Source organism: Xenopus laevis, chromosome 7L, assembly GCF_017654675.1.
Source record: "Xenopus laevis strain J_2021 chromosome 7L, Xenopus_laevis_v10.1, whole genome shotgun sequence".
In the NCBI taxonomy this organism is placed as follows: domain Eukaryota; kingdom Metazoa; phylum Chordata; class Amphibia; order Anura; family Pipidae; genus Xenopus; species Xenopus laevis.
The window spans coordinates 79,159,299-79,172,590 of record NC_054383.1 but is presented as its reverse complement, the minus strand read 5'-3'; the positions used below and the strand labels follow the sequence as shown (position 1 = coordinate 79,172,590).

Sequence of the window (13,292 nt, the reverse complement as noted above, 5' to 3'; positions counted from 1 at the left end):
TTTTAAGTGATTCTAGAATACAAAGACATACGGGGTTGGATTGGATGAGTAGTGTAACGTCTTCAATAATTACTCAGCAAGTCCAGTTGTTTTAGAATTACTTAGATTTATATTTTTATATATTTATAATTACTTAGAATATAATTAGATATACCATGACCTGGATGAATGAAAATCTTCATAATTATCTATTTAGGATAGGTTACTTCTCTGTATATAAAGATTGGGAGTCCACCTCTGATTTAAACTTGGTTAAGCCCAAGGAACTCGCCCCAGTTCACAGGCGATATATATATATCAAAATTCCTTGTATCCAAAGATAGCTGTCCCAAAGGCTTACTTTTCCATAAAAAGTTTCTTTATTTAAATTATCATTAAAAATTCAGTTACATACAGTCCCCCCAGGCCCACCTTACGCGTTTCGCACCCTCCGGCGCTTAGTCATAGGTGTATCTGTAAACCACACAGTCTCTACGGGATTTATACCCTGTCAGTCCCTCCCACTTTATTTAAAACCAATCAAAACCTTTGAGGGATTAACCCTATTGTGTTAATTGCTCTTCAAACATGCCTTTATGGGGTTTTTGCATTACTTTTCATATGTTACTGTTTACAAATTCAATTATTAAGTATGTATAATAGTCACTGTTTATAAATTCAATTATTAAATATGTATAATAATATGTATCACAAAAATAGTATAATAACCAAAAATCAGTAGCACTCACTTCTTTTGCATTTGTTGTTCATAAACCGTCAATAGCTCCCTTTTTAGTTTCGATAGCCCCATCTTCGGCCCCTAAACAATGTTAGCCCTTTCACGTATAACAGGTAACATCAAATTCATGATTAGGTTACTTCTCTATCGTTGTAAGGGCTTACACTGGTGGTCTAGAGGGGACGTGGGCCCGGCGGGGACGCCCACCGTGGGGACTCTTGCCGCGGGGGTACCAGGACAAAATGTCCATTTAGTCTAGAGAGCCCAAGAAAATTAAGGGAGAATACAGTACACCCACTGCTTATTGAAAGGGGTATCAACATATTTATTCATTTGGAACATACTTTTACATAGGGATGGGTGGTAGAACAGGTACAATGTATTCCACATGTTTGAATCTAGGCCAGCTTTATTTACATTAAATTGATTAAAAACATTTGCATTGGGTGTGTAGCATATACTGTATGCAAGCAATGTCCTGAGTATGCGGATGCCTGCGAGGCAGAGCATCTGTTCTTATATCCACAGAATCTCCAAATTTACATATTTAACAATACAGTATATTCTTACTTTAATTTGCCAACAATATAATTACTCTAAAGCTATAAACAGACACATTTCTGGAGGCCAAGAGGTAAAAGATAGAGAGCGTTCTATATTTGAAAAAAACAAGGTAGAATCAGGCTACTGGTAAGGCTGAGATTGAAAAAGGTAGAGAGATAATTTTATAGGGCATGAGTTTGCAAACACATCTTCTATTTTTATGCAAAGGTGCTAGTTAAACCTTTACTGGGTGGACCAGACAGAAGAGCACTATGTGGGGGCTAATAACATGTAGAGATATATCACTACAAGTTGATTCTAAGATTAATATCTTGAGTGATGGGTAGAGAAAAGTATAAAAGGTATTGGAGAGGTATTGTGGGTTTGACAAGGATAATGAAAAGTATGAATATTTGAAGAGAGTGTGGGGGAGAGTTAAAGTCTGAGGGATTTTCTTTAATATTGCTCTATAAAATAGTAGCAATTTTGGAAAGATCATGTTATCTTGGTGGATGAAGGCTGCAGTTTGTTACATATAGGAAATGGTGGGGTTGGAGGAGTTAGAGTGTCAATAACAGTGCTGAATAGTTTGTTCTATATTAAGGTTGCGATCGGGCATCCAACACTAGAGGTCTTTGGGTGCACTCAGCTAGGCAGCTTTCAACACAAGAATGTATTACATGGCTACTGATGCCAGCGTGCAAATGAATTGACACACAGCAATTATGTCATGTATTGATGCAATATTGTGTTTGAGCTGATGTGCCACGTAAGAAGACCCTAAGGGTTCTTTCTCATTGCAAAGTGATTATGATTACTAGTGTGACACTGAGCTCTCTATTTCGATTGTATTTTCCTGTGTTGACCACAGACCTTGATTTTTTGATCATGTATGTTTGCTGCCTGTACTGACCTTGTGCTCAACATGACTTTGATTTTCATCTTCTGACTTCAGAATTTGATTTCTGGAATCTTTTTTTTTTTTTTTTTGCTTTTCTGCCACTCCCCCACTTGGTACCATCATGTTTTCACCCTCGGTGTCTGTAAGCATCAAGGGAGCTTATTAATTGTTGTATTAATGGTTCTTAATCTATTTTTAGTTCCATGTGCAGAAATATCTTATGTGCACACTTTTAGAAAAACATGATCCAGTGAGAGGCTATTGCAATTTGTAGCAGAGGTTGTGTAATGTTAAAGACTAAAGGGTAAGGTAAAGGCAGGGGCGTAACTACAGAGAAAGCAGATTCTGTGGTTACAGGAATGTGGAGAGCCCAGTAAGGCCCTAATAATGAGCAATGTCAATATATCTTGGTAAAACATGTCAACTTATTGTTTTGGGGCCCTAAATTGAATTTCCATTGGGCCCTGTAACATTTAGTTCTGCCTCTAGGTAAAGAAGAAGAGTTTGGAGGAAGTTGGGGTGCTTGTCAGTAGAACTGCTGTAGGTAGGTAAGAGGGAATGCCAGAAGATGGGAATGGAGGTAATATAAATGGTTGAAGAATTGCAATGGTGGTTCTGATGCTCTAGAATAGATGCTACACGTAGAGGGTAACAACCATTTACTATTATACAGAGTTAACAAATATACTTTAAAAACATGTTTATTTGATTTTTAACAGTTGAAGCTGAAGGATGAAGTTCAAATGCTCCTGAAGCAATTGACATGTCCCAGGCATCAATAATTCCTACATTCAGTCCTTGGAAGATGTCTTTTGTTAACTGATACTGAATATAACCATAAAAGTCACTAAATCGATCCATGGCCACACTCTGCTCCCTGGTGTTTTCGGTTCTTATGATGACCTTTGTATCTGGACTACGAAGAAAGAGCCGTTCTATGGCTTTGCGCGTATTGAGAAGTCTATTAATAAATAAGGTAATAGGAAATGGTCGGAAGTGATGACCTAAGGAAAAGACAAAAACAGTTTGTGGGCCACCTTCAAGTCTATCAATTTCTTGATTTACAGTAGAATAATCCTTGACTGTAAAGGCATATGCAATTAACAGAGGGTGGCCATGTTTTTTCCAATGAATGTAGACATTTTTATCCGTGTCCAGAAGCAAGAGTGTATTAAAGGAGCCACTTGCATGCAGGTCAAAAAATTTCAGGCCTAAAAAAAAAAAAAGTAGGAGGATTTGATCATTATTATATTCTGGAATGCATGTTCTGTCTAATGCAGAAGTAATCCTTTAAAGCCCCTTTTCTGTGTATTCTATAGACTGTTACAGGTATTAATCAATATATAATAAGGATCATTGCTGTTCAAATGTTGAATATAGTTAACACCTCTTCATATAACCCACATTAGGATAGCAGCTTGTGCCAATGCTTTCAAATTAAAATGTAGTACCCCCACCATGCCCTGTATGTTTTCTGGGCTCCATTTTTTATACTCTTGCCATATTGATAATGTAAAATATAAAATGTACTTGCTATGTCTAACATGTTAAAGTGACTGCGTGCCCTTTATTGTACAATACATACATTTTGCACGCATTACACATGTAACGCTGTAGTAAATTATAATTGGTAGCTTTACCCCAATAATGCTCATGGGGTAATTCCTTGCAACTATGTGGAGAAAGGGTGTTGTACAATTGTATGCAATGCAGTGCACAATAATTGGGCACCAGTAGTTCTTGCAACTTAACCATAGAACTGATTTATTAACACAAATTCACATAGGATAATAGAGTAACAATACAAAGAAGAGTAATTGAACAGTAGTCACTGTATTCTCACAAAAATTACCAATAGCAAAATCCTCCCTCTGGTAGTGCTTGACAGGGGAATATCAGTCTACCCACAGTTTATCCTGTTTTCTCTGAGGACACCTCTTATGTGGAACCCAGGGTGGGATCTATCTAAATCCCTTTTACCTGTCTCTGGTTCTCTAGGCCCTTGCAATCTAATCCCTTCCATCACTCCTCTGTGGAGCCCAGAGCTGCTCAACATAGGTAGCCCTAAACCCTAGAGAGAATATTACAGGATCTAGCTACCAATTACTAGTCCTGCACTAATGGGTACCCTACAAATGACTCCAAATTCACTAAGCCTAGAGACCGAGTGGCATAGTCATTACATATTATTTCACAGTGACACCTAGCTGCCAAGCCAGGGATAGCTAGGGGTCATACTGTCACTCAGGAAATTGGGAATAATTCCCTTCCTTAGATTAAGGGTTCCCTTTGTGCCCAAGCCTTAGGGGAATGCAAAGTAAATACATAGGAATACATTTATCAGTCCCCTACACACATTTTAATCATATTACTGCTACTTAAACCAGATATATAGGAAAACAAGAGTTCAATTTTGTTTACTAAAGAAAGCTTTTTGAACTGCAATCATTTTCCCACTGGGAAACTGATGGCCTTAATAACTGTAGCCACTAGGGCATGGATCTTGGTTACAACCGTTTAACCCTCAAATAAAAACATTTTTAAAAGTTATTGGTAATGGATGCAATGGACCAATTAGCCAGCACCATAATGGGGAAACACCATGGTGTTGTTGAAAAATAGAATCTCATTGTGAAAACAAATGCAAGCAAGGAGGTTATACATAGCTTAGGTCACCAAAAACATCCATCCCTTTGATGCAGGATGCATATGTTGTGTCTTAATAAAATGCCTGCTGTTCCAGTACATTACAAACAGTCAACTGAGAAGGATAGGCAAATGTATCAAAGGTCCAATATGGTAATTTTCCATGTATTCATACACAGGGCAGAAACGTTAGAGCTCTAAGATGCCTCTTAGGGTTCATGCAGTGAGCACTTCTGTCTAGGGACTGGCTGCACTCTGCTCCACGCAGTATGTTAAAAATTATGGTGTGAAATGCAAAGCATTTCAATGTTGGCGGTTGCAGGCAATCTGTGTCCACGTCCTAACTTGAGCATCTAGATAGAAGACAGGTGTGATGTCAGGAGGGGGTGATCCCTGCATATCTCTCCCTTCCCATCCCTCATGACTACAAAGCTGCTGAATGCAGGCAATGCTGTTTTCATTGGGGCAACCACAGAAACCTGCCACAATTATTGCATGGCATTGCATAAAGGGCCAGATTCACTTCAGTGAGAAAAAGGTTTGCCACATGAAAACTCTTTTGAGATGCAATTCAATTCAGAAAAACTTCTCACAGTTTATCATGCGAAAACTCTATTGAATCTGATCCATTAGTTTTCATGTGATAAATCACAAGATAACTTTTTCTCGCTGAATTGAATCAGGGTCCAAGTTTCCTATGTACAGTAGTTTTGTCCTTGACAAAACAAAAAAATCAGAGTATCAGCTTTAATTTCTAGCTATGTATTAAACAAAGAAAAAAGCAAAAGATTTTACTAAATGTATAGCATTACACTTACTGTTCATAATGCTTGCTATATAATGAGTCCACTGAAGAAGTGTTGAATCTCCCATGATATAAATCTTTTTCCCAGAGAGACAATTGCTGATGTGAGATTGAGGATCATAGGTAGAAAGGTTGCAGAACACAGGATACCAAACATTATTCAAGAAATAACCACTTGGAAATGGTTGAAACATTCCAGTTGAGCATTTTGGCTTAACCTCACTGTTTCCTGAAAGATAAATATTTAAAGACCATTGTAGGTAAACTATGGTATTTTTTTATCAGCTCTTAAACTCTCTTGATGAATCTAAGAATAAAAGAGAAATTATGGGTGCAGAACGTGGGCACCTTGGTTATTACAGATCTGTGTTGTCTTGGGAGGCATACTGCTAATGACACAATCTCTTTCTATTTCCAACATATTATTTTCCCCAACATATACTGTGCAATGAAGTAAAATAAGTTACCGTAGATTATTACAAATAAAACTATGTCTACTATAGTCAACAAAATGTTACAGCAACTTTATTGATAACAAATCACATATGCAATATTTTGAACATAGACAACATGTATAGAACCGATTCTTAAACTGTAGCTCATATTCCCCGACCTCCCATCCCTATCACACACACACACAAACAAGTGAGGACTTAAAGGTTGGTTCTAGCTCTGCCTTCTTTTGAAATCAGTGAGCTTTAGGCGAATGACAAATACAAGAGTCCTCTGCACTCAACCCATTATCAATATATTTAAGACAGCGACATTTTGTGCATACTGCTACTAAAAAATTCCTTACCCTTTAAACAAAACAGGGATTGTTTGTCCATATATTGCAATATATTTAAGCTGGCCAACTACGTCAAAGTCATCCCATACCTTTAGGCGAATGACACAGGTGGCTTTTGACAGCTAGATTTGCATTAAATTGCACTAATAACGTTATTTGCTTCCCAATATTCCATGGGTTTGTGACAAACATGAAAAACAAACATGGGACCACAAATCCATGCCATATACTATATTAGAGATGTAGTGATAACTATATCACTGATACAAAAGTTGGTATTTCAGGTTGACGTGTCTTCTAGAATTAGAAGATATTTCATGATTCTTAAGACAAACTAGACCAAGATCCCAGGATCCCAGCAGAACATTTTGTATGTGCATAAGGGAATGCCTTTGAGACGGCTTCCATGTAACTTGAAAACGTGGGCTGAACTTTTCCATGTGCCCATCCCGCCCACAACCTTACTGTGCTCCTCTTCCACCTCCAGGCTTTCCTGCATGCCCTGGCCCTTCTATGACATCTCAGCCGGGTGGGCACCGGCCTATAAATAGAGAGGCTCAGCATGTTACCGTCCTGTTCTTGTAACAAATGAGAGGGTTAGGTTCGGTGCAGGTTGACTTTTTGTTAACCCGCATATCACTAAAGGGTATATATTAAATTCACCCTCCTTCCCTAGTTACTCTACATACTGTAGTTCCTTTGGGTTGAAAAAACACAAATGCACGGCATCTTAAACCAATCCATACACATCCGTGCACATGTACACACGCACATAACCTGCCCTGTCACACCAGCACTGGATCCTCACACTCACTCAGCATATAGACACATAGCTGCCGATGAAAGGACTTGAGTGGGTTTTTTTAACTCTTTTTTAAGGCAGAGTTCACTTGGCTGGAGCCCTCTCTCATAGATCTTAATGTATTGGGCTTTTAACATAACTGAAACAGTGATTATATAGTGGTAACAAAATTTACTAAAATAAAGTACACACCAATGGATATAGCATACCTGTAAAACAGCAGGAAAACACACTGCCACTGTCATGTACACATCAAGGCTACCAGTCCACCTATTTTACAACAGGCAGTTATTACTAGATCCCAGGAAACATACTGTATAGTCTATTAAAATCCTGTAGTTTAACACAAAATATGTTAAACATTAGTAGATAAACAATCTCCTTGCAGTGTGCTGAGAAACTCATAATCAGGTAACCGTGTGCTGCTCAGACTGGACAGATTCCTTATACAGCAAACGTAAACAATGGGTTCATGGAGTATTGTTCTAAATTCTGCCGCTGGGTGGTAAAGACAGACGGAAACGATACTGCCTTATGTAGTCAATTCAGAGTGGGTTTTTCAAATGCTATTAAAGATACGCTACTTAATTTTCCAGCTCAGTCCTCCCTTGAATCCCTAATGCACCTCGCTATACAAATTGATAGGAGGCATAGAGAGAGATGTCAAGAGAAAACTCTTGCTGCTATTTCTCATAATATCACTTCAGCAGGCCCGGATTTGTGGCGGCATGCCGCCCAGCCGTACCATCTGCCGAAGCATGCGTGTATGACAAATTTCCTAATTTCTTACCTGGTGGTTTCAAGTCCTTGGTGCAGATAGGGACAGGTGAAGGAATGTGCGCATGCGCTCGCTTCCGCACGGAGGTGTGTGTGCGCATGCGCACACTTCTGCACAAGGACGTGGGGGCGCAGAGCAGAAACACCGGCCTAGGGGTGCCGGAAAGACAAATCTGGCCCTGCACTTCAGAGTTGCTTTTCAAACCCGAAGTTAAATCCCCATGGCCCTCAGAAGACTCCATGCAATTGGGTTCTACATGTTAATCCTCTGATTAAAAGAGTGCACACAAGGGAAAATTCCCATAGTGTATCACCAATGGTATAATTACAAGGTCTCAAAATCCTGTTCCCAATTAACAGGGAATATGAGTACAATATATCAGATAAGGGTCTAACACAGTGCTCCCCTCCTGCCTATACACTCAATATTAAAGGGATACTCTAGTGGGAAAAATTTTTTTCAAAACACATCAGTTAATAGTGCTCCTCCAGTAGAATTCTGCACTGGAATCCATTTCTCAAAAGAGCAAACAGATTTTTTTTAACTTAGTGTTTATTGAGATTGTTACACATGCATAACAATATGTATTTTGCTTTTCTTGTCAAAACAGTAAATAAAAAACATTTCTGTTATACATTCAGATTTTTTTTTTTTTAATTTTGAAATCTGACATGGGTGCGAGACATATTGTCAGTTTCCCAGCTTCCCAGTCATGTGACTTGTGCTCTGATAAACATCAGTCACTCTTTACTGCAAGTTGGAGTGATAGCATTCTCCTCCCTTTCCCCCCAGCAGCCTAACAATAGAACAAATGGAAGGTAACCAGATAACAGCTCCCTAACACAAGATAACAACTCCCTGGTGGATCTAAGAACAGCACTCAATAGTAAAATCCAGGTCCCACTGCGACACATTCAGTTACATTGAGTAGGAGAAAGAACAGCCTGCCAGAAAGCATCCATCCTAAACTGCTTCTTCTTTCTGAAAGCACATATCCAGGCAAAATGACCTGAGATATCTGCCTACACACCATTATTTCAACTAAAAAATATATACTTGTTGGTTCAGGAATTACATTTTATATTGCAGAGTGAATTATTGGCAGTGTAACAATATAATTTAGAAATAAAAACTACATCATAAAATTCATGGCAGAATCCATTTAAGGATTGTTTTTCAAGAGGCAACTTGATCCCTTAGAATTTCAGCAGTAGCAATAAATTTGTGGAAATCATTCAATGTGTGGAAAAAAGTAAAAATATACAACCGTGCATTAACATTTTTAATGATGTGTAAATAGTTAACAGATGTATACTCACACTATGAATAAAAGTACAAGCAATAAACGTATCAGGAGAAAAGACACTGACTGCTCCTGGCTTACAATGCATTTCATGAGGCTCCGCCCCACTTTATCAGAGAATGGGAGTGTCAGCGTGTATAGTGTCTTTAGCACAAAAAGTTACCATGAATTGACCCCGGCAACCACTAGACATATATGTAACTACAATACAAAAGTGCTCAGGTGCATAAGAGTGCTAGGACCTTGCCCTAACAACCACAATAAATGTGTTAGAATTGCATATAACATAAAAAATGACATATGATATATAATATATATATACATATATATATACACATATATATTATATATATATATATATATATATATATATATATATATATATATATATATATAAGAATATATTATTTTATAATAAAGCATTTGATTTAAAACATACCTATTTTTGCAATAAATAGTCATATTTTAATTAAAAGCAGCTAAATCAAGTTCCCTATTGAGACCACCAGATGTTAAATACCCTAACCTAAAAATCCAAAATTTGTAGGACGCAATCTCCCCCCCCCCCAGGTATGGGGAATATGCTCAAGTCCCACAAAACACAGACCCCACTCGATCACCAGAATAATGATCTGTAAAATGCAGGTTCCTAATAATTCTCACATGTTTCCCTATTCAAATCCCTATTGGTAAATCTGGTAACAAATGGTATAGTGATTGGCAATTTTCATTTATCCTTGGTTGTTATTAAGGTGTCCCTATTCATATTCATTGCCCTCTCATAGGACCTAGAAAATTTAGTCTAATGGTAACCATTCTCCAAGAATCTGTTACATAGTATGATGGCTTTATTCTCAAAATCCTCATCATTAAGAGTACAATTATGTGCTAATGGGTTATGCCTGTATTTTGGGGGTAAAGGGCATTTCTGTAATCACACTGGACAAATTTTCTTTTACATCATTAATTGTCCCCATACTCCTGCGATTCTAGGCCTCGCCTGATTACAAGAACACAACCTTATGGGTGGTGGCACATGGAGAGATTAGTCACCTGTGATAAATCTTTGCTACTGCGGCCAGCTAATCTCCCCAAAATGCCTTCCCACTGACAAGAATGTGAATCGCCAGCGGTATGGCATATGAATTGCTTCCGATTTCCAAAGTTGTCTGAAGTGGAAACTTTGGGCGACTTCGGAAAACCGAAGCAGCAGCACGTGCCACCTCCCCATGTGCCACCACCCTACGGTAGGGTTGCTAACAAGATTTGCCAGTGGGGAGTAGACTGTGGGGAGACTGGTCTTAAACTGATTCATGTTCTTGCTTCCACATCCATAGATGGATTATGTTCATGTTATTCCTCATTTGTTCATGTCTTCTCTAAAAAAAAAAGCTGCAGAGAACAAATGAACCACTCCAAATGAAACCCAGCACACATACAGTACATACACACACACTCACACCTACCCCTCCATACACTCACATAAATGATATTTACCACTATCTAAACTAATTTTAGATTTTAGTATCACAATAGCCTAGGATATTATGCTTGTCCAAGAAAGTTAAGACACTCTTAAAGAAATTAACAGAATCAGCCATCACAACCTCATCTGGCAGTGCATTCCACAACCTCACTGTGAAGAACCATGCTGCTTCAAATTAAAAGTTATTTTCATCTAGTCTAAAAGGGTGGTCTCTGGTACAGTGATCCTTTTTGTGGGAAAAAAGTTTCCCGCGCTGTCTATAATGCCCTCTAATGCACTTGGGACCTATAAAGAGGCAAAATTATGTTTTCATCTCTTGAGTTAATGTCTTTTTTATGCAAAACAGTACTATACAAAGACTATGCAAAACAGTAGTAAATGTATTTGCTTTAGTAGCCAAAGAATGAACTTCCTGGAATAAGTTATCTACTAAATTCACAGATCCATCACAATTAAGGATACCCCAACACACTGTCATTTAGTGTATAACTTGCATTTATATTATTGCTACCAAAGTGCATAACCTTGCATTTATCAACATTGAACCTCATTTTACAGTTTGCTGTCCAAGTTTCTAATCTAGTCAAATCAATATGCAAAGTGGCAGCATCCTGCATGGAACTAATTGATCTGCACAATTTAATATCATCAGAAAAAATGGAAACAATCCTTTCAATGCCCACCTCCAGGTCATTAATAAACAAGTTGAAAAGCAAGGGACCAAGTACAGAGCCCAACACTGGTCCAATTAGAAAATGTTCAATTTACCACCACTCTTTGTAATCTATCTTTTAGCCAGTTCTCTATCCAAGTACAAATACTATGTTCAAGGCCAATATTCCTTAATTTAACCAGTAACCTTCTGTATGGTACTGTATCAAAAGCTTTAGTAAAGTCTAAGTAGATCACATCTAGTGCCATCCGAAGTTCCTGCCCACCTCCTCCTAAAAGGCAATTCAATTCGTCTGGCAAGACCAATTTCTTCTTTCCCACAACTGACATCATACTAACTGGCCTAAAGTTTTGAGGCTGAGAATGGAATCACTTTTTGAATAGTGGCACCACATTAGCAATTCACCAGGCTCTTGGCACAATGCAAGACCTCAATGAATGCTGAAAAAATTAAGAGGTTTGGCAATCACAGAGCCAAGCTTGTTTAGTACCTTAAGATGAATACCATAAGGTCCTGGAACTTTGTTTATTTTTAGTGTTTAAAATATTTTATTTGATTTTCACAATAAACAAATGAAATCAGAATGACAACAAATGTTATGCAGATGAAGAAAATATGTTGCATACGAGACAATGGCATGATATTATCAAAACTGTATACCATTCAAACTAACAAAAACAAACTAAAATTTACTAAGCCAGTGGATGTACATGTAATAAAAGAAAGAAAGAAAAAGCCCATTCATCATCTGGAATGTCGGTCTTCTTACAATTCTTACAATTGAAGAAACCGCATTATTTGATCGCCGGTATTGGAGTTACAGATTTAAAAATAAGGAGACCAAATCAGCCTAAAATAATCTTTGGAAATACTTTTTAGTTTTCGTTATTAAGGCTTCTTGCCAACTAAGCTGGTTCATATAAGATATGATGTCCGATAATGTCCTTTTGTAGCCAGAAATTAAATAAAGCTTTCCTAGACGCAGCTAGAAAAAAAGAAGTCAATAATTTACTCTCATGGGAGATAATATCTGACTTAGGAATTGCAGAAAGCATATTAATATCTAAATGTGGTAAAGCAAAACACGGAGATAGTTTAATATATATCTTCAGTTTAGAATTCAAAAAATGTGTGACTTCCCTCCAAAATAGGTTAATTTTTGCACAGGACCATAAATAATGGAAAAGTGACACATTAGTCTCGTCACATTTAGGACAAAATGATATAGGACTATTAGAGGTACTATTGGAAAATGTTTTTCCATATCCTAAATGGATAAGCTTAAAGTGTTGTATCCTCCACCTCTCGGCCAAAATTAATTTATTATAAGTATTAATGAATTTCACTTAAAGGAATTGTTCAGTGTAAAAATAAAAACTGGGTAAATAGATAGGCTGTGCAAAATAAAAAATGTTTCCAATATAGATAGTTAGCCAAAAATGTAATGCATAAAGGCTGGAGTGATTTTATGTATAACAAGTCAGTCAGAACACTACTTCCTGCTTTTCAGCTCTCTTGGTTTACACTAACTGGTTACCCTGGTTACCAGGCAGTAACCAATCAGAGACTTGAGTGGGGGGGCACATGGGCCATAACTGTGCTTTTGAATCTGAGCTGAATGCTCAGGATCAATTACAAACTCACTGAACAGAAATGTACCATGTGGCCCCCCTTCAAGTCGCTGATTAAAGGTGGCCATACACGGAGAGATCCGCTCTATTTCAAAAGGTGATGGCCTTGCTCGACCCAAAATTATTTGTGTTTTAGGATTTTTATAAAGATATTTGATATATTGGAAAAAGGGTTCCCAAGTAATATTATCAAATGCCTTCTCAGCATCAATATTA

The 13,292-nt window shown here is 37.7% G+C and overlaps 1 protein-coding gene across 3 annotated transcripts in view; it reads right to left on the bottom strand.

Moving 5' to 3' along the window:
• Positions 1-890: 890 nt before the first annotated feature.
• LOC108696412 (NXPE family member 1) overlaps positions 891-13,292 on the bottom strand; it is a 44,549-nt gene continuing 32,147 nt past the window's right edge. For all 3 annotated transcript variants that reach the window (XM_041569217.1, XM_041569215.1, XM_041569216.1), the window contains exons 5-6: positions 5,627-5,842; positions 891-3,373 (exon numbers count right to left, since the gene is read on the bottom strand). In XM_041569217.1, the coding sequence (XP_041425151.1) occupies positions 2,838-3,373; positions 5,627-5,842 (752 nt within the window). In that variant the 3' untranslated portion in view covers positions 891-2,837. The remainder of the gene's footprint in view (positions 3,374-5,626; positions 5,843-13,292) is intronic.